Below are 25394 nucleotides of genomic sequence, written 5' to 3' on the forward strand. Positions count from 1 at the left end.
CCCCAGAGCGCAGGCACCCGGCTACCACGGGGGATCCCTTCCAGGGGAAAAAATCCGGCGACCTTTTCCGACCGAAGGCCGAGAAAGCGGCCATCCAATCGGGACTCGAGGGGCGGGCTTGGAGGCCGAACGAGGCTGATCGTTCGGTAGGGGACGGTGCTCAGTCAAGAGAGAGCTGCTCTCGGTCCCTTGAGGCGGGTGTTGCCGGGATGGATCCCCCGCAGCCGGGCTCTCCTTCCACTCCGCGGTTCTTCAGCTGGGACGAGATCAAGACTTACTCGAGCCAGGCGCCGGAGCGGTGGCTGGTGATTGACAGGAAGGTCTACGACATCAGCCAGTTCCACAAAAGGCATCCGGGGGGCTCCCGCGTGATCAGCCATTATGCTGGACAAGACGCCACGGTGAGAAGGAGAAAAGAGAGAGAGAGAGAGAGAGAGAGAGAGAGAGAGAGAGAGAGGGGGGGGGGTGGGGTGGGGTGGGGGAAGGAAGGACGGGCGATTGTCTGGAGGAGATCCCTCTGAGCGGCTGTCGGGGATCTGGGAGGGAACGAGAGAGGCGGGGCAGCAGAGATCCTTTGTGAGCATCCACTGGTTTGATGGCGGAGGCGGGAGAGTGCTTGCAAAGAGCTCGGTTGCAGGCATGGATGGAGAGATGTTTAAGGGACAAGATGTTTTGTGACCTGCAGAGCAGAGTATCGGAAGCTAAATGAATGAGCTATGTGGACTGCACCTTCCTTGAATTAACATTGGAAGGTTCCACCCAGCTAGGCTTTTGTGTCTTTTGTATGCAGAGCTGTCTGGTTCTCTTAGCAGAGTTTTATGTTCTGTTTGCTATTTGGATCAAAATTAGAGAAGGTGGGTCACAGTAAGCCTCTCCTCTGGCAACAAGGTGCAGAACAGCTGACAGCAGCTCTTGTGTGGTGAAAGAAAGAGCATTCTGCATACGTTCAGAACAATAATGGCTTAATGGTGGAGTTCTGAGGTGAGCAGTGATCCAAAGGAAGGTAGTAGACTGGAGACTTCTAGAATTGCAACGTGATAGAATGACTAGCAGGGTGAAAGAACTTGCTTAAGAGTTCATGTAAGGGAAACTTTTTAACATGGCATGAGTTTTCCTAGATTAGAGGAAAGCTTGTACAATACTATATTTGCACTTCCATAGGCTCTAATCCAAGAAAATCATTGCTAGAATGTTCCCTCCACTGTAGAATATTTATGATCAAAAGCAAGATGAGAAGGGCAAGAACAAAGAAGACTGTGTATGAGTGGAATGTAGAAATTTGCTTCCTTATGCCAAAAGCAAAAACTCAATCCCTGGATCAGAGGTACAGTAAATAATTTTCTGCAACCACACAAATGGCTGAGTAGACACTGACCAACCCAGTAAAGGTCCTGTAAGGACTTGTATGTACCCCCTCCACCCCCACCCCCCCACATCATTCTAGAGTTTTGGGTTTCAGCTTAGTCTATCACTTCTGGAAGATGTTCAGTTTTGGAAGCTACCTTTTTCCTGGAATTTGTCCTGGATATGTTGCATCTCCAGTGGCTCAGAGAATGTGGTAGATCTCTGAGCATGTTCAGGGAGTCTTATTGCCACCTACAAGCCTTCAAAGTAGCTGGAGCATGAGTTACTTGGGCTCTGTTCACTGAGAGATAGTAGAGGAATTGAACTATGAAGATATCTCTGGCTGCTTCTAAGAACACCCATGTGGGTAAATATCATGTCTTTAGACAGGAGCCGCCATTCAGTTTTCAGCCAATGGAAATACTGAGAATTCAGAGAAAGTAGTATGGGCCCTTCCACAAAGTGGCTACTATGGAGGGCATGGTCATAGTCATCAGAAAATAACATGGTGAGGTTTTACCTGCCACCACCCAAGATGCTGTCTGACCACCCGAGATGCTGTCCACAGCTTACCTTTATTTCTTCTCTCAGCACAGGATGAAATAGCTGTGGTCACTCACATTATTATTTTCTTGGAACACCTGGGGCTTTTGTGGCCTCAGAGTCATTCTTAGAAATAAAGATAATGCTTGACCCTGACAATTTACAAAATCTAACTGATTGTTATAAAATGAAAACAATGAGAGAAAAAAATCAGGGGCACATGTTGCTAGTAAATGCCGGGGAGGGGTTAGCACACATGTTCACATCCATAGGTACCATAGGCATTAGAATATGTGTCCAAGAACTTGGAAAAGATGGGACTTTGATGTTATACAGGCTGACAGCAGCAAGAATGCTTTATGCATAAAAATAGAAGGGCACTTTAATTCCCACAATGGATGAATGGCTGCAAAAGTTGATGGAGATAGCAGAGATGGCTAAACTGACTCTGAATAAAGAAAAAAAGACTTTTCTTTTTCCTTCCCCCTTCCCTTTTCCCTCTTCCTCCTGTCCTCCTTTTCCCATTATTTTCATTTTCCTTTGTATTTCTGTATTTTATATTTTGATAAACTAATAAAAATATTTGAACCCAGGCTTTAGAATATATGTCCAAGGAAGGCTGTAGTCACCTCTACATATAAGAATTATAAGGTGGATCCTCTGCTGGAAAACTTTCAACCTAGCCATGCAAAGAAAGAATATTTTATCTGGTTCATACATATTCTTTTCCAATGACAAGCTTTCACAAGACCAAGAGAAGGATCGCCCCTTTCTCCTCTTCCCCCCCCTCCCCAGTGAAGAATATTTAAGGAGATTCAACCCAATCTATGCTTGGGCATCTGCATATATAGATGTTATGTTCCCATAAATATTGCCCCTGACATTTTTTCTCATCTGACATTTTGGAAAAGCTTAGTTATCATGTAATTTTACAGTAAGTAATAGGAAGCTAGTATGTAATGCTCATGCTAATGCTGGCCACGTAATAAGCCAAAAAATAATAATTTAAGTAGCTCTAAGTGGATAACAAGGGACGCGGTGGCTCAGTGGGTTAGGACGCTGAGTTTGTCGATCAGAAGGTCGGCAGTTTGGCGGGTCGAATCCCGAGTGCCGCGTAACAGAGTGAGCGCCTGTTACTCGTCCCAGCTTCTGCCCACCTAGCAGTTCGAAAGCACGTAAAAATGCAAGTAGAAAAATAGGGACCACTGTGGTGGGAAGGTAACAGCGTTCCGTGCGCCTTTGGCGTCTAGTCATGCCGGCCACATGACCACGGAGACGTCCTCGGACAAACGCTGGCTCTTCGGCTATGAAACGGAGATGAGCACCGGCCCCTAGAGTCGGAAACGACTAGCACGCATGTGCGGGGGAACCTTTACCTTTACCTTAAGTGGATAACATTCTGTTTCTAAGGTCCAAACTGTACATTATAATGAGGAAGAAGATTTAGCCTGTGGTGTATTATTTCAGTGTACAGGCAATAACTTGTACCCTTGTATGTCTACCCTTGAAAAAAGGCCTTTTGCCAATAATAATAAACTCCACCCCCACCCACCCTGAATGTATCAGGGAAGAGCTAAAGCAGACATGTCAAACTCACGACGTCACGTGACATTGCATGATGTATCAGAACATTTTCCCCATTGCTGGTAATGGGGTGGGCGCGGTTTCCTTGTGACACGTCCGCCCCTTGGGCTGGCACTTTGACAGCCCTGAGCTAAAGGCAATCCTTTCCCTTGATTTACTAAGGAGCAAAGCTACCAAGAGTGAGAATAAGTTTTCATGCTGTAGCTGTTGGCCCTCGTTATCTTTCATCTTGTGCAATAGTATCTAACAAGCTTCTCCTTTTTCTTAGGCAGAGCATTGATCCTTCTAACTCAGCCTTGTCAAACAGAATGGCAGGAGCAACTCTCCAGTGGGGATCTTCTAGAGTTGACTGGTTCAATTCCAAGATCTGAATTTAGGGTGCCCTCCATGCTGAACGTTGCTTTAACCCAGGGGTGTCAAACTCAATTTCATTGAGGGCCGCATCAGCATTGCGGTTGCCCTCAGGGGGCCGGGTGGGTATGGCTAGGGTGGGCGTGGACTACTGGGTGGGCGTGGCTAGAGTGCGTATGGCCTACTGGGTGGGCATGACCAGCTCTACATCATTTGTGTCAAGGGTGCCTGTGGGGGCCTGGGCAGGAGTGGGACAGATCTGAGGGTCTCTGGCAGAAGGAGGGTCTCTGGGCCAGGGCCAAGGCAGTGGGGTCGTTCCCTCACTGTTTCCAGGATAGATTCGCGGGCCACATGAAACCACTTTGCGGGCCGGATTCGGCCCCCGGGTCTTGTGTTTGACATGTCTGCTTTAACCATTAAGCAATGCTCTTCTACTCCCCCCTCCCCCAACTGGTCTCTGTAAAAACTTCTTTGGCTTTTCTTCCCCACTTTCAGGTTGCCGTATAATACCCAATCGGGATTCTGGAAAGTAGGGTTTGTGAAACATTGTAAGTTTGCACACAAGATGTGGAAAGGTGTGCATATCATGCTATGGCAAAGGTGGTCAATCTAAGCTCTAAGGCTAGATACATTCCCCAAGCTTCTTTTTTGCTGGGATCTGAGGCCATTGAACCACAACCATGAAAAAGAATGGCTTGGCTTTTTATTATTTTGAGTCGGAAAACACCAAAGCCACTAGTGTAAGCCCTACAATACACCAAATGCTTAAAAAAACCCAAACAAATGGAAAATTATTATTTACTTGTATCTCACCTTTATTATTTTTTTACAAATAACTCAAGGTGGCAAACATATCCAACACATCTTCCTTTTCCTATTCCCCTGCCAACAGCAACCCTGTGAGGTGGGTTGGGCTAAGAGAGGGTGGTGACCTGCCCAAAGCCACCCAGGTGGGACAAACCATTAGATCAAACTTCCCTCTAAACTTAGGAAAAAGCTCCCCAAATCTTGACCACATCCATGTATATGTGTAGCCTCATTCACTTTAAATCAAGGTCCTTGCCCTTCTCAAAAATGGTCAGAAGGTTATATCATTTGAACGTTTGACATGTTCAGGCATGTACTGTAAGTGGTTCTTTAATTCATGGGCTGGATATATTAACATGATGTTCCTGGTAGAAATTCTGGATGAAGTGTTTTATATTAGTAACCTGGATATAATTTTCACTTTTCTTTAAGCTTTGCTTGAGAACAATTTTGCGAATGCTGATGTATTTTCTTGGCAACCTTCTGAGCTTTCCTGACCCTTTTATGACTAAACATGGCAGTGAAAAACAGACTTTTGTTGTGACCTGTTGGGAGAGATTTTGTAGCTGCATAAGGGGGATTTGGCTCACAGTGCAGCAGACAAAAAAACCTGAATAGTTGATTTTTAGAATACTGCATTGATTGATTTTTATCTCATTGTTGCCTCTGAGAATGGAAGCTAAAATTTTTATTTGCTTTAATGTGCATTTAAAATCCAACTATTTTGCTAAGGATAGTCACTGCTGAGCTCCCGTTTGTATCTAAATTAAGTCTTCTCTTCACTTAGCATCTTTAGCCCAAATTTAATTTAATCCTACTAACTGAGGGGAATTATTTCTACATTTAATATTTAATGTTTCATTGGATTCTTGGAGGTACTCAGATATTTGGGGGCATACAGCAAATCTATTGTCAAAACCCAGGCCTTGTGAAGTTGCATTGCAACAATCTTTCAACCACTCAGAGTTTCTGAGAAATATTAGGGCAAAACATGTCTCTGTATTTCTAAGAAAACCTTCGTTGGCCTGGTTCATCACAAATATAGTAAAAGCTAAGCCCATACAAGCCTCCAGGACCATGTCTTTCAGAGGTGCACAAATTGTCTTAATAATCTAAGACAGACTGGAGAGAAACAGGCACTTTAGTCTCAATGTAACTGGAGCGTGATGCTTTTTGTATAAACTGAAACAAAGCTGCTCATGTAAAGAAAGCAAATATTGGAATAATTCCAGGTTTTCTAAAATAAGACCTTTTGCACCGGCATGCTAAGAAAAGCAAGCAAGCTTATTTCTAAAAGAAAAAAAATGTATAGAATCAGACCTTTATTTGTGTCTTGCTGACACACAAAGCACTGTGATTCTAAAAAGATGCTGTGCAAATGATCTGCTCATCATTGCCCCCTTCCTCTCCCTTTCAGGCATTATTGCCAGGTTTTACATCCACCATTGTGATGATTGGTTGAAACTTATGGTACCACCGTCTTCAGCTCTGGCTGTGACCCACCCACTTTCCCATTTGCAGTTAAAAAAACTGACCAGGAAATCTCAGTCTTCTCACTCTCTCACTCTCACTCCCTTCAAATAGGTTTTTACCAAGGAAGGTTTGATGTTTCTTTCTCTGATGAGATCCTGGAGCTCAGCTGGAGCTGAGCTGCTGTATCAACAATAGAATTAAAGCCCTTTCTTGGTGCCCACACCAGTTAAAGGACTAATATTGCCCACTATCTGCAACAGTAGGTCAGCTTGCCCTGAGCTGGTCTTTCTGGGTTTGGGTACATAGCTGGAGAAATCTGCTCTTTTGGTACAGTAGGATGTTGGCAACTTAGAGAGAGAATGAGCTACGTACAAGTGCAACAATGAAAAAAGCATTTAAAGAAATTTAATCTGGCCCACGTATTCATGGACTCAACACCACTTCATAAAGGATGGGATATTTTTTGTATAGCTCTCCTTTCATTTCATTTCTATCATTCACTTGTAGAAAGATTTACCCAGGAGATGATGATGGAGGAGATAATTTATTCCAAGTATAGAGAGTTTGATAGTGGTGGAGGCACCATGAACACAGAAGTCAAAAAGAAATTGCTATTCAGAAGATATTCTTGATAACTAAAGTTTCCTGTAGTCAGTAAGGTAATTGTCACAGGAAGATACATTCATTTTTTTACTCATTCCCAAAGGCACTGGATGGTTAACAACCTTGACATAAAATAGCAACCCCCTATGTGTGCATGCATGTATGCATTTATGTCTATATTTGCATTTACATAAAAATAATGAAATGTTTTTGATTCATGACACTTGTGATAAAACTAACGCACCTGATGAATCGTGATTTAGCTGTTTCATCAGTCTGAAATTCTTTTATTTGAGAGTAGACACTTACACATAGTATTCCAGGAATACAGGTTTCTATAGCAGCATCTAGTGGCCAGAAGCAAAAAGTGTAACTTAGGCATTTAATTTGTCTTGGCTTCCATTCGGATTCCTTTCAGGAATTGCCAAAATGAATGCAAAGGCTTTCAAATCAAAAGGAGAAGCCATTGGAACCAATGTGCTGGCTGGAGACTTGTCTAAGGACTAACAACCTCTCTGCCACTACACACAGTGCTGAGTGCAGTAAGGACACTTGGTGAAAAAAGAATTTTGAAAAAAAAAGTTTGAAATAACAAACGAGAGAGATTTACTGACTAAATACATTTTCTTAAAAGGTGTAAGCTGCAGCTGACTTCATTAGATGCCTAAAATGATCAGACCAAGGCAGAATTTAAACTAGGTGGGGCAAAGCAGGAAGGGAAAACCAGACTCTTTGTGGTGTTTTTGGTAATTTTAAAACTTGGACTTAGGTGAGGGTTATGCGAAAAACTATTTAGACAGCCATGTGAATTATTTGGAGACAATGCCAATTTAATATAGCAAAAAGTTAGCATGCTTCTAAAATGAAGTTAATAAAAGGGAAATCTTTCACCACCACACCCATTTTTATTCACCAGTTCCCTGACTCAACATTATTAACAATAGACAACAAAATCTGCTCCAGCTTTAAGAATTGAATGGATTCCTTCAATTCCATTTTTTTCCAGGCTTATAATTAGATTTCTTTAATAAAAAACAAAGGTCTTCTGAAACAAAAATGGAAGCTTGTTTTATTAATCATTTTGTGTGCACAGCCCTATTATTTTTGCCTTGTTCTGTTTTGGTTTTGTAGGATCCTTTCATGGCATTCCATTTGGATAAGAATCTAGTGAGAACATACTTGAAGGCTTTATTTATTGGGGAACTTGCAGCAGATCAGCCCAGTTTTGAACCCAACAAAAATGTAAGTTTTTCTGAGAACTGTCTTGAGAAAGAGATCTTTGCTGATGTTATGAGGAATCTGCAGTAAAAATTTGGGAACAACGTCAAAGATACCTTTCTTTGGTGGCCTGCCCAAAATGGGAAATTCAGAAACATACTGTAAGGAGAACTGGGAAATGTTAAGAGGTAGTTTACAGGTGAGAGAAGACTGGTTAATACCAGAGCAATAACAAAAATGATCAATCAGAGTCTCAAACTGGGGACTACTAGGAGATGTTTGGAGGGAGAAATATGAAATGTGATGTAAAATGTCTCATATTCATGTGCCAACTTTCAGAGCAAAAAAAAACACTTGGAACGATATCTCAATGGGAATGGGCTTTCTAAAAAGTATACGTAGTTGAACATAGTACATAGCCACATACTCTGCATTACAGGGAATTTTTTTCCAAAGTCTTTTGTCATGAAAGTAGAATAGAGATGGTATCACTCTAAGGTATATTGAGTAGCATCAGGACAAAAGCCACATTTGCCTTTAATTTTGTTAACATAAAAGTTGATTCAATTACGTACCTCATAAGAAGCTCGCTTCCTGGTATTCAGGATGCTGCTTATAAGCGCTATGTGCTTAGAGCTCAAAGCATTGTTAGAGAACCCAAACACCCACTTTACAGTCAGCTTCTGTTGCTCCCTCTGGGAGGAGGTTTCAAAGTATTTCTAGCAGGACTACCCGATTCTGTAATAGCTTTGTTCCTTATGCCATCCATCTGGCAAACTCGCAAGATTTCTTTTTCTCGCCATGGGTTATGTATACATGTATACATAACCCGAACTAGACTGTTATTTTTCTGTGTCATATAATATATGTGGGTATGTGCATAATTCTGTATTTATTTATTTATTTATTTTTGTCAAATTTATGCAGTGTATATCGGAGGTGCTGACACTTTGAGAGCTGTAGGCGACGAAATTTCATTTTAATGTATGCCGATCAGTGTACATTCAAAGTGACAATAAAGTTATTATTCTATTATTCTATATTATTCTGTGCCAAATGCATATTGAATACTTTCCCCTTTGCATGACTTTTTTATTGTTATATTTTGGTCATATTTTTTGGGAGACTTTAAAGGCTTCAGACTATTGTGGTCTTTAGAGGTGCCCATGGCCCAAGATGTCAGGTTGTCCACTTCTGAATAAAAAGTTACCTTCAGAACAAAGGAAGTATAATACTGTGTTTTTTCATAGAAAGAACTTGTGGAGGACTTCCGTGAGCTCCGCGCCACTGTTGAAAAGATGGGATTACTGAATTCCAACCATCTGTTCTTCCTATTGTCCCTTCTTCACATCTTGCTGCTAGATGTATCAGCCTGGCTCAATATATGGTACTTTGGAACATCCTTGGTGCCATTCCTTATCACTGCTTTCCTACTTGGGACTGTCCAGGTAATCAGTCGATCAGATTAAGCAGAGCAGGGCTTGAAGTTTCAACAAACTAAAGATATTTAGAATTTAGACCTCCGTGAGGAGAGGTACCTGTTTGCATTATCCTTACTTTCTAATTCAGCTTTTCTCTCTCGATAAACCAATATGGTAATCATAGCTCTTTTCATCTGATCACCTTTGGTTTCCCGTTTTGGACAACTGTGCCCATTATCCTATACTAATCTATGCAAAGAAAGCTCCTTCCAAGTATGTTAGGAATATTTTTTCCCCTTCAGGTCTCTCTTTGGAGTCCACTTTTTCATGAAACTGTTGGTTTGTCTCCTCAGATCTAAGGCCATCTGCCTGTTAAACTTGTTTATTGTAGTACAGTCCTCAGATCTCTTCTCCTTCTCTCCTTTCCCTCTCCCCCTTCTCCTCCCCCTCCCATCAACCATCACTCTGCATAACCTTTTGAGAGCAAAGACTTCACAGGTTACATTGTAAAGCATCGTGTGCACTCATGGCGTTATGGTTATGCTAGCTGTGGCAATGTTTTCCAGGCCCAAGCCGGTTGGCTGCAGCATGATTTTGGACATCTTTCTGTCTTTGGCAAGTCTAAATGGAACCACTGGATTCACAAATTTGTGATTGGACATTTGAAGGTGAATTTCATGAAAATGGGCTCTTAGCCATGGCATGGCATTGGGGCTCAAGAACAATTGGGCCCCTTGCACTCAGATTTTGCCCTGCCTGGTCAGAAAATAAATTATCTAAAGAGGCCTCTTGCATTTGCATTGTTTTGCAGGGAGCACCAGCCAGCTGGTGGAATCATTGGCACTTCCAGCATCATGCAAAGCCTAACTGCTTTCGCAAGGATCCTGATCTCAACATGCATCCTTTGTTATTTGCGCTGGGAAAGATACTCTCTGTAGAGGTGAGACGTGTGGGATTTGGGGAATGTTGTGAGGAGGAAAATTTTCCATGCATCCTGAAGCATCAACTCTTTAGTGGAGCCCTAACATACTTTTAGATCTTCAAAAATTGCTACCACTGTGTACTTTTGAATCTAACAAAATGGAAAAATTATCAATTATATCATTGGGATGGTGATATGAATTAGAAAGGAAAATAAATCTTAAAACAACTTTGTTTTGTCCTGGGCCTCTTTACATGAGTTAATAGTTTAATGTTGTTGAGGCTTATTTTGTCATTTGGACTGATTCAGAAATTTTTGTATAATTTTAAATAAAAAACCATGGTTATGTAGATTTTTTTCTATATATTTGACATAAAGACATAGTGAATAAGATTAAGTATAATAATTGATATTGGTCAAAACTACAGCTTTAAAAGAACAAAAAGACTAACAGCGTATAGTGTGTTGACTTTAAAAGTTTTTAAATGGCTAGGTTTTAAGCCTCATGGAAGTAAGGACAGCTAACTTAAAATAAATGAAAATATTGGAAAATCTGAGCGGCAAACGGGACAAAGTTTTACTTCAGATGAAAGTTCAGTATAAAAACAGAACACCAGAAGTGAAGGTACTTTTTCTACTTTACTTTATAAAGAGTCAGACGTATGACTGTTTTTACTTTGAGCTTAAGTTGTGGGGTTGTTGTCAGTGTCATGAGCTTTTGGTGCTCAGACAGCAATTTTGAAATGAAAGTTGGACAGTTGGATATGCTTAGTCAGCCAGACAGGTACGTACCCAAGACCTTTTGGCTCACTTCAATCCCAGGAGGAAAGCTTCTTTCCTTTCAGGCAGAAAGAAAGAAGGGTTTGGAGAAGGAGGGTATCATTTCAAAGAATGTTCCCAGAAAGGGGACATTCTTAGAAAGATGTATCTATATTTACTCATATTGAGAATAATCCTCTGGGGGAGTAAATCTTGCCTGCCAACCTTCTAGAAGTTTTTTTGAGAATGTCAGCATGCTGTTAACCTGGATTTGCAAAAAGCCTTTAAGAAAGTTTCTCATCAGAGAATCTTGAGGCAAACCTAGCAGCTATAGATAAGAGGACCTTCCCTTTGCTGTATTGCTTGTTGGTTAAAAACCAGAAAGCAAAAAGTAGGAATGAATGGGCAATTTTGTTTTTCAATGGAGAGAGCTATGAAGACCTGTGGCAAGCGGTGACTGCACATTATTCTAAATTGTTCATGATAGTAAAAACCAAAAGTGTTGGGGACACCTTATCTTAGAAAGAAGGCAACTGAACATGGAACATGCCTAAACATGTAAAATCATGTGTAATGTAGATAATGTAAACAGAGAGAAGTTTTCTCCTTCTCTGAAATGATAAGACCAGCAGTCATTCTGTAAAGTTGTTTGAAAGGAAGTTTAAAATAGACAAAAGGAAGCTCTGCCTTGAACAATGCATAATTAACTTGTGGAATTCCTACCACAAAACTGCACAATGGCAGCTAGCAGCTTGATTTAAAAGGGAACTGATTACATTCATGGAAGACTAGTCTGTTAGGATTGAAGAGTCAATGTTATTACCCAGTTGGGCGTGGGGGGGCATACCAGGCTCAGTGGAACAACAGCAGTAACAGGTTTCCATGTGCTGCTTGGAGGCAACTCAGAAATATCTGCTTGGCCAGAAACAAACTGCTGGAGTAAGATGAACCACTTAAGAGCTATTCTTAACCTCTTACTGTATGTTTTCCCCCCCAAGTATGAATAGATTTGTTACTGTGGTTTCTAATGTGTTGCCTTGAATAATTTCTAATTCTAATTCTAATTATTGCCTTGAATAGTTTCTAATGTGTTGCCATCATAATTTCCTTGATGACAGCAGCAGCAACAAAAACCTATTAAAGGATTCCAGTTCTTGTAGTGGCTGGATTATGGATGAAAGGATTTATACAAAGTTGCATACAGTACCTTCTTTTAGGCTCATACTGATTTGATTACTTAGGTATGCAAGAGCAGTTTGAACTCTTTCTTTGTCTGGGGCATTCCTTACGTCCATTAAATTTTTTTGCTAGCCAGATTTCATAGAAGAACCTCATTGGTTTTTAGCTGTCACCTTATTTCCCATGATAAGCCTTATTAGAAATAAAGCAAAGTTGAAGTGTGTTGTGTGTTTCCCTTCTCTTCAAATGGTGAGGAGCACCAGGACAGTTTACTGGTTTTAGTTTCTTTGGGGTGAAAAACATTTGGAGGCAAATGACATCTTTGCAACGTTCTTTACAGAAATATGAAGGCAAGGGTCAAGAGAAGGGAAACAGGGACTTAAACATGATAGAAAACAATTTGCTTCCTTAGTTTCATGTTTCACCCATCATGTGGGTTTAACTGATTCCACCTACAACTGTATGTTATTCTCACTTCCTTCCAAACTGACAATTGCTCTCCCCTCTTTTTCCTTTCATGTACATTCTTTCATCTTCTACATACCATCTTCTGGGTGTCATATATGTTTACTGATCTTTTGCTCCCAAGAAGTTAGGGGAAGTTGCCAATGCAATTCTCTGGAGTTTTGTATGCTGTCTTCTACTAATCTGGTTGCTCCTTCCTTTTCCTGGAAGTGTGGCTTTGTTATACAGGCTGGGTGCAGATACAAAGGATCGCCTTCTCTTGTAGACTAAGAGATTATATCTTCTAGTATTCTCTACCCACCTCTGCATCTTCAGTCAGTGGTTTACTATATATTAGCAACTCCTAAAACATATAGCATGTGGATTTTTAAAATTGATGGCTTTACTGAAGAAACCGCAATTGCTTTTAGACTGGGTTCTAATCTTATTTATGTAGTGCCAATGTATATATAGGGACGCGGTGGCTCAGTGGGTTAGGACGCTGAGCTTGTCGATCAGAAGGTCGGCAGTTTGGCAGGTCGAATCCCGAGTGCCGCGTAGCAGAGTGAGCGCCTGTTACTCGTCCCAGCTTCTGCCAACCTAGCAGTTCGAAAGCACGTAAAAATGCAAGTAGAAAAATAGGGACCACTACGGTGGGAAGGTAACAGCGTTCCGTGCGCCTTTGGCGTCCAGTCATGCCGGCCACATGACCACGGAGACGTCCTTGGACAAGCGCTGGCTCTTCGGCTTTGAAACGGAGATGAGCACCGGCCCCTAGAGTCGGAAACGACTAGCACGCATGTGCGGGGGAACCTTTACCTTTACCTTTAATGTATATATACAATCTTTTATAGGGCAGGGTTACGGAAACACTGGTGCCGCTAAGATAACTTTGACTCAAATAACCTTGCCACAAATGATAGAGAGTCATTGATAGACTTATGTTTGCCAGGACATAGTTGTGCATTTATGTGGTATGATTTGCTGAGTGTTGACTTGCTATGAACCTTTCTCCCCATTCACAGCTTGGCATAAAGAAAAAGAAGTTCATGCCATACAATCACCAGCACAAATACTTCTTTCTCCGTGAGTATCATTTTCTTTCTGAGATATTCGTGTTTTTATTAAGGGCACATAGGATAGCAAAAAAACAGATTTTTTTGTGTGTGGTGTGGTTTTGCTGCCATTGGTTGGAAGGAAGAGTGAAACCCTTTTTACCTGGGAAATGTGGGGATAATCTTTTCCTGTAAAAAATGCCTTCTAGTTATATTCTAGTTATATTCCTGTCATATATCATTAGAAGGATACATTTTTCTGTGTGCAATATTACTATAGCTGTTTCATGTCACTTTATTATAATCTCAAATGTCTACCCATTAAATTATATTTAAAACTCCATGACAAACTGCACCGCACCTGGCAAATGAAGCTTTGTATCCCAGGGTTAATACAAGCCTGGTCCACCTAGCTCAACACTATCTGTATCCCCTTTTAATAATTGAAAATATGGTAGATTTAGATGCATATGATGATGGAACTGAGCCACAATGAACCAAATGGGGTCTTCATGGAGCTGTAGGGGCACAGTGGCTAGAATGCAGTATTGCAGGCTAACTCTGCCTACAGCCAGGAGTTCGATCCTAACCTGCTCTAGGTTGATTTAGCCTTCCATCCTTTTGAGGCTGGTAAAATGAGAATCCAGATTGTTGGGGGCAATATGATGACATTTGTAAACCACTCATAGAGTGTTATAATGCATTGTGGAGTGGAAAACAAGTTTAAGTTTCTATTGATATTGCTACTTATTGTGGGGAAAATATTAGCATTATTTTACATCTGTCGGGCATGTGAGGCTCTGAGGTTTGATCCATGAAAACAATTCTTAGGTGTTCCTGACACTTAGAGCCAGTGAGTGAGTGCGTAATTCTTCTCTGGCTTGCAAGAAAGTGAGACCCACTATATCCGAATCTTGACAAAGTTCCCCCCCCTCCTCTTCAGTAGTAAGGAATAGAGAAAGTGAGATCAATAAATATACATAAGGGAGAATATTTGTAGCTCAGCACTGATGATGTTACATAGTTTGAATGATGAAACATCTGCAAGAAAACAACAAAGCTTAGCAAGCACCAAGGACCTCTTTTTTTAATCCTGAGCTACAAATAGTCTACTTTGCTTTGAGTTGATTTTACTTAGACATGTATCTTTGCATTCTTCCTTAGTTGGTCCACCAGCTCTGGTGCCTTTCTATTTGCAGTGGTATGTTTTCTACTTCGTTGTTCAGCGCAAACAATGGGCGGTAAGTAGTATTTCCACTATGGTTCTAAAGGGAGGTTGCATTTCCATTATGGCATGATAAAGGGGGCCACAGCAAAAATGTAGGTGGGTTTTTAGGATTAAGTATCTTGGTATGGGATTATAGCATACTATTTGATAGAATATTCCTCTGTTTTTTGTGGCAGGATTTGGCTTGGATGATAACCTTCTACCTTCGATTCTTCATAACATATTCATTTCTACTAGATCTCAAGAGCCTCTTGGGTCTCTTTCTCCTGCTCCGGTGAGTTCCATTTGATCCCACACTTTTCCTGATTTCTTTGGGTTGTCATGCCATATCCTTGTAGGCTTTCTGCCTGATGCAGCCATGTGTATTGGCTTTCACGTTCTGCAATTCCCAAGACGTTCTAAGAGTTGATTCTCACACGGTTGGGAGGTCACCAGTCAGGGCAAATTGAATAAACACATACATCAATATTCAGAGCCAAAACCAGAATTTTGCTTTTTCTCTTGCTTGAGTGCTCTGGTTCAGACCAGGAATGGAATGCTTCAGCCTTCCCTGAGAAAATGTTGTGGGATGGAGCATGTTCATGTACAATGCCTTTTTGCATCTATAGATGCATTGTGTCTTCTCAGAGGTGCTTGAAGGGAAAAGAATTCAGACCCAGGTCGATAGAGATGCTCTGAACCAGCGAGGCAGACACGTCTCCAAAAAAACCCTCCCGAGCAACTGCCCGCTGAACTTTTATTCACCTCCAACATTACAAAAAACTCCATCAATCTCATACAACATAGGATACATAGATAATTGGATATTTGTACTTTTGTGTAGGCTGTAAAAATTGTAATCTGCCTTTATTTTTGTTGTGTAGAGTCATAGAAAGTCACTGGTTTGTCTGGGTGACACAAATGAACCACATCCCAATGGCCATTGATTATGATAAGAACATGGACTGGCTTTCAATGCAGGTGAGATGCACAATCTCCCCAACCCTTACTTCAGGTGACATATCTATTCATATATAAATGCAATATAATAGATGGGGTGGAAGAAGGCAAAAGGGAAAAATGAAATTCTCTTTCTGGGGAAGAAGTCTGGTATGAGGCAAGAATTGTCTGATCTCAAGCTTTGTTAGTCTTTAGATATGAAGTATGATGAAATAGATTGTAGCCCTTAAAAATCCCCCTCCCCCCAAAATATTTGGACATGCAGGACAAGATCTGCCCTGGGAATAAAACACTCCACTAGACTAGTCAGGTACCTGCAGATATTTGAAGGGATTTTGGGGTTGAGATCTAGTTGAGATTTCTTGCTACTCTCTGAGATTACAGAGGTTGTATTAGGAAACATGATTTATCATTTAAGCAATAGCCATAGGTTTGTGGGGTTTATTTTGCTAGGGGCAGAATGATCAGAGTCATTGCAGCCATAACCTAGAAGTCATGTTGTTAATGCCACTGCTTCGTTGCTGGCTGTCTGCAGTTCAGATTGCAAATGAGAAAGCATATTTGTTTTGTAATAGTCTTGATAGCATTCATGGGTGCAGTTCAGAACAAAGTCCTGAGTCCATTATAAGCAGAATATTTATAAAGCGAACCATGCTATTACACCTTGTTTGCATGACAGTGAGTTCTAAGGATATCAATTTATGCCATCCAGAAAAGTAGAACCTAAGCCTAGCTCTAATTCAGGGCACAAATAAAATCAGGGTTCTAGAAAGTGGAGACAAATCTTAAAGTTGTGATCACCGTAGACAGCTTTCTGCTCATAAGAGACTCACCATGGAGTTCTCACACTGTTTTATTTTGATTCAAAGTATAAAACTCTTCTTGTTTAGAGTACAGATTGAGACAGCTGCGGGCATGGAAATGTCCAGCCTGAAATAAAATTAACTCATTCTTAGAGTTGGCTTATTCCTCTCTTTCTTCCCTTTTCAGCTCCAGGCAACATGCAATGTAAACCAGTCCTTATTCAACGACTGGTTTACAGGGCACCTCAACTTCCAAATTGAGCATCAGTAAGTACATTTGCCTTAGGGAAAATGGAAATTTGGGGAGGGGGGTATCACAGTTTCAAATAACCCAGAGCCTAGAAAATAAAGGGGATATTGCTTGATAATTGTGTTGGTTACCATCTTCCACTGTTGTTCTCACTGTGGAAAATGAAAATGTTGGCTATTGTTCTTTTATGCAAGGTTTAGGCCCAGGTAAACTGAATCAGGCCTCATGGACAAAGTATTGAACCAAAGTCTGTGCTATGCTTAATTTTGCTGTTTGCAATTGTACTTTTCTTAATATGATTTTGCTAAGCTTGCTTGTTTCAAATATATTAATTAATTAATTAATTAATTAATTAATTATATTTGTATACCGCCCTTCTCCCAAAGGACTCAAGGCGGTGAACAGGGCAATACATGTTAAAAAACAAGAATACAAAAGTTAAAAAAGATTAAACAAGATGCCCAAAAACTATAACAATAAGTTAAGTTAAAATACATAAAAAACAATAAAACCCAAACCCATCACCCATCAGGCCAGGCCGGCTTGTTCGAACAGGTAAGTCTTTAGATCGTGCCGGAAGGAGCGAAGGTCGGGCGCCACCCGGAGCTCAACCGGAAGATGGTTCCATAAATCCGGCGCGCCCACAGAGAACACCCTCCCCCTGGGGGCCACCAGTCGACATTCTTTGACCGGTGGCACCCTGAGGAGGCCCTCTCTGTGGGAGCGCACTGGGCGGAGGGAAGTTGATGCCGGCCGCAGGTGCTCCCTGAGGTATTCCGGACCCATGCCATGAAGGGCTTTGTAGGTCATTACCAGCATCTTGAATCTCACCCGGAAGACAACTGGGAGCCAGTGCAGCTCGCGGAGCAGGGGTGTAACATGGGAGTATCGGGAGACTCCCAACACAACTCTCGCGGCTGCATTCTGTACCAGTTGGAGCCTCCGAGTGGTCCTCAAGGGCAGCCCCATGTAGAGACTAGAACATAAAGACTGGAACAGTAAGAAATAGGGAACTGAAAGTACTGTAGTTGTTGGATGCGGGTTCCAATGTACACGGGTATATGTAGAAAGTTATGTTCATCAGAAGCTCAGCAGGAGGTCAGTAAAAAGTCAGCAAAAGTCAGCAAATCATCTGACTACAGCCTTATAACAAGAAAGGGTATAAAAGGTTGGGACTGGACCCACGGTCTTTCCTCACATACAGCACCCTCTCCTGCTCTTCTCCTCCGTGTTTTGAAATAGTGTGAGTGGCTGGCCTATAAAGGCTGTATGTGACTCAGTCAGTTGACATCCAGACTTGCCAGGCTCCTAGAGGTAAGGATGAACATGGCTAGAAATCACATTTTTTCTATTGCAGGAAATGGAAGTTTATAACAGAAATTTAATTATTTTTCATTGAGAGGAAGCATTTCAGGACTTTTATGCATTATAGCAAGTTGTTCATGCAGATCAGCCATCTTAATTTATAACCACTCAGAGTTTGAATATTTCACACTCTCTTGCCATCCACCCTTTTTGCCGAGGAGACTTGGATTTCCTCTAAGTCTCCTAGTGTCAATGATAGATTCTTGTTCTATTCTCCTCATTCTAGGCCTCCCATTCAGCCACTGAACCCTGAGAAGACCCATTACAATAATCTGTGAAGATGGTCAAGGGAAAAAGTTGGCAAGACATACCCGTAGCAGAAAAACCCCCACTATGCAAGCAGTCTTAGATATGTTTCTGCTTCTTTTGCTTAAGAACGCAATCAAGCTAGGCAAGAGATGCCAGAACTATGCTTAGGTGACAAATCTTTCTGTTCAGCTCCTTTGGGAAGAGGTTGTTGGGCTTGAATGTCTGCCTATCTCACAGTTATAAGAAGGGGAGCACTAGACTGCACAACATCTTACAGGTATCTCTCTCTCTCTCTCTCTCTCTTCTTTCATGTAGCCTTTTTCCCACCATGCCTCGACATAACTACTGGAAGGTGACCCCCTTGGTGAAGTCCATTTGTGCAAAGCATGGCATCCAGTATCAGTCTAAGCCATTGCTCACAGCCTTTGCAGATGTCGTATGGTAAGCATTGGCTCTTGTTAGAAGGTCAAACCTTTGTTGCCCCAAAGCTGCTTTTCCAAAAGACAACTGGAGTTACTTGTTTTTTTCTTTGAAAATATTTTGCTTCTCATCCAGCTTCTTCAGCTTCTTAGATGAAAGTGAAACGTTTTCAAAGAAAAAAAAATCCAAGGAAATCCAGTTGCCTTTTGGAAAAGCACCTTTGGGAGAACCATAACCTGGGTGACAGAGAATCTCCACGGATATTGAGCCTTTGTTGGAAAAGCAATTTCACTCATGGAAAGAGTAAGGAAGATAATTTGACAGAAACACGTAAGAACTGTTATCTAGAGAAAGGAGGTTGAAATTCCATCTAGAGAAATGAAACAATCTTCAAAATCAGCTCAGGCAAAGGTCGCCTTGATTAACTGAACTATAAAGAAGAGGAACAGGAGGAAGTACATTGACTAATGACCATAATGTAGCCTGCTCATCACAATTGTAAGTCATAACAGTCATAAAAAGAGGTCGGTCAAAGATCTAGAAATGTCCTTGGTGGCCTGGCATTTATGCAATAATGGTAAGATGAGGCTACAGATGTCTGCAATACAGGCCCTGGAAAAGCACCTGTTCTATTGTTTCAGTGTCTCCAGAGTCACAGGAGCCTGGTCTTACTGGGTAAGGAATCTTCCTGTATCAGCCTTCAAGGAGAGCTGAGGGGAGAGGGCATGACATCATGCCAGAGTAAAGGCCCTCCAGTGTTTAGATACGATAAGTGTAGTTTATTGATTGATTGATTAATATTTATTTATTAAATAAGGGACGCGGTGGCTCAGTGGGTTAGGACGCTGAGCTTGTCGATCAGAAGGTCGGCAGTTTGGTGGGTCGAATCCCGAGTGCCGCGTAGCAGAGTGAGCGCCTGTTACTCGTCCCAGCTTCTGCCAACCTAGCAGTTTGAAAGCACATAAAAATGCAAGTAGAAAAATAGGGACCACTACGGTGGGAAGGTAACAGTGTTCCGTGTGCCTTTGGCATCTAGTCATGCCGGCCACATGACCACGGAGACGTCCTCGGACAAGCGCTGGCTCTTTGGCTTTGAAACGGAGATGAGCACCGGCCCCTAGAGTCGGAAACGACTAGCAAGCATGTGCGGGGGAACCTTTACCTTTTATTAAATAAATAAGTTGACTCTGGATGGCTTATAATGTTAAAAAGAGTAAAACAATACAGAAACATGTCTATAAAAATAAAACTATAAAAATTAAAAACTATCAGCTATAATTAAAAGATGGGAGGGAGGGAGCAGGATGAGCAGGGTGGTGGGGTGGTGGTGGTGGAATGTGTTATTAATCTATCAGCCACCTGTAGTGTGACAGTCCCCCCATTGGCTAAGCATGCCAAGGGGAGGCAGAGTATCTGTTGTCCTAGCTAGATGCAATTAGTGCTCCGTGTCTGCTACATATAGAAGAATCCTGGGTAGCAAAATGTGGATCACTGGCAATCAAGGATCATAACTTTTTAGCAGAAGTGTCCTTTGGCTTGTTTCAGGAAAGATAAGGTGAGGTGCGCTGTTCCTTTTGTGCTTCTGGTTCTCTTAAAGTCCCCTCAGATTGGGAAGCAGATGGGGGCATACCTTTCTGTGAAGATACTGCTTGTCTGGAGTTTATTTTGCTTCCAAGACAGATTCTTTTGGCATCAGCTACTTGATTCTTTGAATACTGCTGATATGGAACTCTCAGAGAAATCAGTGCCAGAGTCATTTTCACTGTTATTGATGAGGAAGTGTGCCGACAGCTTTTTCCTGCATGAGTCAAGCGAGAGAAAGCAGCATGTGATGGTTTAGATTAGCAGCTTAGTAGGACAGGTGTTGGTGCTAGACATCCATATTTCTACCAGCACTGGGTGTGTGTCAGAATTGTTTTGATGTCTGCTAGCTTTTGTCTTAGATTTCTCAAAATGTGTTTTGTATTTTTATAGATTTAACTTCCTCCTTTAAAGTGTGCTTCAGCTCTTCGCTCTTGACATGGCTGGAAGATTTACTGGCATGCACCTGCCTACAGATTTACCGCTGCTTAGATTTTTATGGCTCTTATGACACGATCAGGAACCATTTGTTACTTTCCAGTAATGAGGTCACAGACTAACTTATTCTTAAAGACTCTGGCACTTTGGATGTGATGAGTCTGCCAAAAGATGGATTTCTAGGAAGAGTTGCTTTTTTGCACCACACAGCAGTAGTTGGGTACAATGACTGCTTCCAGATGCCCTGTTGATATTGTAGAACATACTGCCAAAATGCCCATGGGGCTAGCTTCTGCTGCCATTTTAAACCCCTGATTGTCACGGAGGATTTGCAACTCAAGGGCTTGTTGGAAGCTGTCTGCCTTGACTGCAGTAGGATTTAAATTTTATGCTATAAAGATTTCTGCAGACAAAAGGCAGACCACATGGAAAGGTTGAGTAATGTGGTTGTGGGAAGTGCATGTGACTTGTTTCAGGAGGTTACCTTCCCTACTTCCCTGCTCTGGAGGGTACTCGGCTGAAGCTTTGGAAAGCTAAGGAAGAGCCTGGCTTACTCCTTGGGGATTAAGGAGATCCTGAAACTGTACATCTGTTACTCATATTTTGCGTTGTCTCTGCGGTGGGGAGATAGTCAATCCTCATCTCTCTCCTTACTGGAAGTATTGGACCCCAGTATCATTACTGGGGCTGGTCCAGGTTCTTTTCTTCCCTCTGGATGGCGTTTTTAAGCCGTAGGACTGAGTCAGAAGGGATAAGGATAGTCACAGATCAGGAATTTATTACAGGAGCTGCTAGTCTGTCACCACCTTTGATTCTCCAATTGTCTTTGAGGAAGTCTTAGAGTTCTGAGATTGCACTAGTAGGGGTAGCATATAGAAAGGAAAGGCAGGTGAATGGCATGCAAATTGATGTAAGCACATGAGAAATCTCCTATGATTATTTGGTTCTCACAAGTCACAAACAAAAATGTGAACTGAATCTATTGAAAATTATAGCCTTATGCTCTGGTTTTTCTTCAGATCATATAAATCTTTCCCCTTTTACTACTGAAAATTATAGCCTCAAAATGTGATGAAGGCGCTGCCATGGCTTATTCACTGAATGGTTTATTCAAACATGCAAGCCTCTATTTCACCATACAGATAGTTGTTGATTAATGACCACTCGCTTAGCAAATGTTCAAAATTGTGATTGTGCTGAACGAATAGTACTTACAACCAGTCCTTGAAATTCTGAGCATCACAGCAACTTCCCCCCTGCCAGATCATGTGACTGTGATTTGGGCATTTGGCGACCAGTTCACACTTACAACAGAATCTGATGACCACATTATCATTCCCAGGAGGGAAGGTTGCAAGTCATTTCTGCTCCTTTTTTTCTGCTCCTTTTTCCCCTCCTGAGGAACCTGCTACAGAGAATGAGATCTCAGGGATCTTGTACTTCATAGCATGCATCTGCCCACAGTGTTCCCTGCACAAATTGTGTTTCAACCCCCTTCACCTGGCTGTGCTTGCATGGTGCCACAGCATCCCCTCCCCCACCCAGCCACACTTGCTTGCACAATACAGCACTGTCCTCTTACTGACCTGGCTGCACTCCATAGCACTTGCCGGCCTGCCAGCCTGCTTGCAGGCCGCCTGAGACTTTGCTTCTTGGAAGCTGGCAGGAAATCGCAAGTTATAGTCATATGAGATCCTTGCTGAATGACCTGCAATCTTCACTTAATGATGGCAATGGAGACTGCCAGGATTGTCATGGCTAAACAATGCAATTAGATAATGTATTGCTTAGTGACAGAAAGTCTGATCTCAATTGCTGTTGTAACTTGAGGACTACCTGTATATCATTTCATGATAGGTCTATGTACATGAATAAGTCCTGTGGTTTTCTCCAGCAGATAATACTGCCTTATTCCCTGTAATTTAATTCTCCCCAGTCCATGTTATTCCATTTTGGATGATCCTTACATTTCTTATACTACCATTCACATTTGTTCATTGGTGTATACCCCACATTTCCTTGCTGAATAATGAATGCTTCTTTGTGATATTGTAGTGCCTGAGTTGGCTTTGCCTCTTTTCTACTCTTTCTTCTAGCTCTCTCAAGGAATCGGGGCAGCTGTGGTTGGATGCCTACTTGCACAAGTAGGAGCCAAACACCATCCCATGGGGGACAGTTCCCCATCCTCGTCACCTCCACAACTGAAGAAAGCAAGTGCCTGGTTCAGTTGGGGAAGATTACCCTTGTGGGCAGAATTCTGAAACCTGGTGTTGCTGCTTCTAATGTTCTCCTGTTTTCCTTTTTAACTTGTGCATCTACCATCTCCTACCATCCAAAAGTTTGTTCAAAAATGCATATTGTCCAGCCTTCAGGACCAGAAAGCAGTACCAGGAAAGTCCTTCACTGCCACTTCGCTAAACTTGGTGTTTACCAAAACAACAACAACATTGCCTTAATTGTCTATTATTTACAAGAACCTATTTTGTGGAAGCAGTTGAAAGAAGAGAACCTGGAAAAAGAAATTCAGGAGCTGGGAATAGAAACTCCTGGTAGGGGAGATTCAAGCCATAGCTTTAGCATTGGAGATGTTTGGAGAAGGAAGAAACGAAGGAGATTACAGGGGCCAAGAGCCTTGATTGAAATACAGCAGCATATGAAGGAAATAAATCAATGATTTATTTGAGTAGAAATCAGTCAGTTCCTGGATGTAATTCACAATCATTAGAGAATAATCAGGCAAGGTTAGCTATAGGGAGGAAAAGAGGATTGTCTTTTGTGCCACAACTCCCTGACATTCCTGGATGTACTTTACATAAAAGGATAAAGAATGTAATATAATTATCCACATGCCTCTTCTATAAGTGTACAAGACAAGTTAGTGAAAGGAGACTAATGAACGTTGATGGACTTATTATTAATTATTAGTGCAAATAAATGGTGTTATTCTTTGGGAAAATCTGTCACATTTTGGAGGTGCAAGAGGAGAATTAAAACAAAACTTTCGATATTGCTCATTTATTATGGCCACTTTTTATGCCTGAATTAAATTTTGTTTTCCAGAAGGGCTAACCCTCTAAACTTTATGACCTGTTGACTTCAACTCCCAGAATTCCTGAGCCAATATGGCTACCAACCACCCCCGAAGTTGTGTGCTGCTTTTTGATCCTCGTGCAAGTTAGCAAAGCCAGGTTTTCATGTTCTTCCCCAGAAAAATGGGGCAAAATATTCCATAGGGTGGGGCAATGGCAGAGAAGAAGACTGTCCTCCTAGATCACATCAGTCAGATTTCTTTAACTGAAGGGATCCATAAGATACCTTCTCAGCATGACTAGATGGTATGGGCTGAGGTAACTGGGGCAAAAATGGCTACTCAGATAACCGGTCACATGCTATGAATGGCTTTAAAGATAACAAACCACACCTTGAAACTGGCATCCAATGCAGTTCACACAGCAGAGGTGTTATAACACAGTCCTTGGGAAACCCAGAACAGCTCACTTGCCCACATTCTGCACCAGCTGCAGCTTCTGGATTCTCTTCAAGGATACACATAGGGCACATTGTAGCATAAGTTGATCCATACTACTAAATGATCCATACTACTAAATGAACACAGATGGAAATATTGTCTCTGTTGTTAATTGGATGGATTGTACTATGTTTTATTGCATACACTTTATAAGGGCATTATACCGATTATCCAAATTACCCATGTAGTACAATTGTCAATTACTTCACTGCCTTGAAGCTAAACAAGAGCCAGGTATCTTCCCGAATGATTTTCCCATAATCATGCTAGGAATATTGTGTCCAGTTCTAGGTAATTCAATTTTAAAAGGACAATAAGAATTGAAGCAAGTGCAGAGAAGGGCTACCAGGTTGGGGGAAGGATCAGGAAACCCAGCAATATGGGGAATGTGTAAACGGAATATCTGAGTATCTTCAGCCTAGAGAAAAGACAGCATACAGAAGACGTGATAGCCCTCTTCAAGTATTTGAAGGGCTGTCACATAGAAAGAAGAATGGACATGCCCTATTGCCCCAGAGACCAGAACCAGAACTGATAGGTTAAAATTACATGGAAGGAAGTTCAGACAAGCTATCAAGAAGAAATTTTCCAACTGTGTAGACTTAGTCAATAGAAAGCTTGCTATATGAAGTGGTGAGTTCTTCACTAGAAGTATTCAAATGGATGAGTTGCTCAGACATGTTCAAGTGGATTCTGTATTAAGGATAACTTCATTCTTTGCATTGTTTCCTGATTAGCCTCACTCAAACTTTGGCAGATATACTGGATCGTGCAGAAAGGTTTGGGTGGAGGGCCCCAGATTCTCATGAGGTATGAAAATTCTTGCTTATTTGACAGCTAAGTCTGTGAATTCCTGTGACTTTGCATTGCTTTGATCTTGTGGTGTTAC

The 25394-nt window shown here is 41.6% G+C and overlaps 1 protein-coding gene across 3 annotated transcripts; it reads left to right on the top strand.

Annotated features, from left to right (window-relative positions):
* Window positions 1-24123, top strand: LOC308661027 (acyl-CoA (8-3)-desaturase-like). Of its 3 annotated transcripts, XM_081315726.1 has the most exons (12): window positions 1-401; window positions 7837-7947; window positions 9174-9371; window positions 9911-10012; window positions 10156-10284; window positions 13674-13734; window positions 14868-14944; window positions 15108-15205; window positions 15795-15891; window positions 16861-16940; window positions 18853-18978; window positions 23073-24118. In XM_081315726.1, the coding sequence occupies exons 1-12, from the start codon at window positions 210-212 to the stop codon at window positions 23122-23124; spliced, it is 1323 nt and encodes a 440-aa protein (XP_081171852.1). In that variant the 5' UTR covers window positions 1-209; the 3' UTR covers window positions 23125-24118. The 3 variants fall into 3 exon arrangements, with proteins under 3 accessions (XP_081171852.1, XP_081171853.1, XP_081171854.1); XM_081315727.1 differs by lacking the exon at window positions 9174-9371 and having other exon boundaries at window positions 23073-24122; XM_081315728.1 differs by lacking the exons at window positions 9174-9371; window positions 9911-10012; window positions 10156-10284 and having other exon boundaries at window positions 23073-24123.
* Window positions 24124-25394: the final 1271 nt, after the last annotated feature.

Source organism: Vipera berus (assembly GCF_964194415.1).
Source record: "Vipera berus genome assembly, chromosome: 1".
In the NCBI taxonomy this organism is placed as follows: domain Eukaryota; kingdom Metazoa; phylum Chordata; class Lepidosauria; order Squamata; family Viperidae; genus Vipera; species Vipera berus.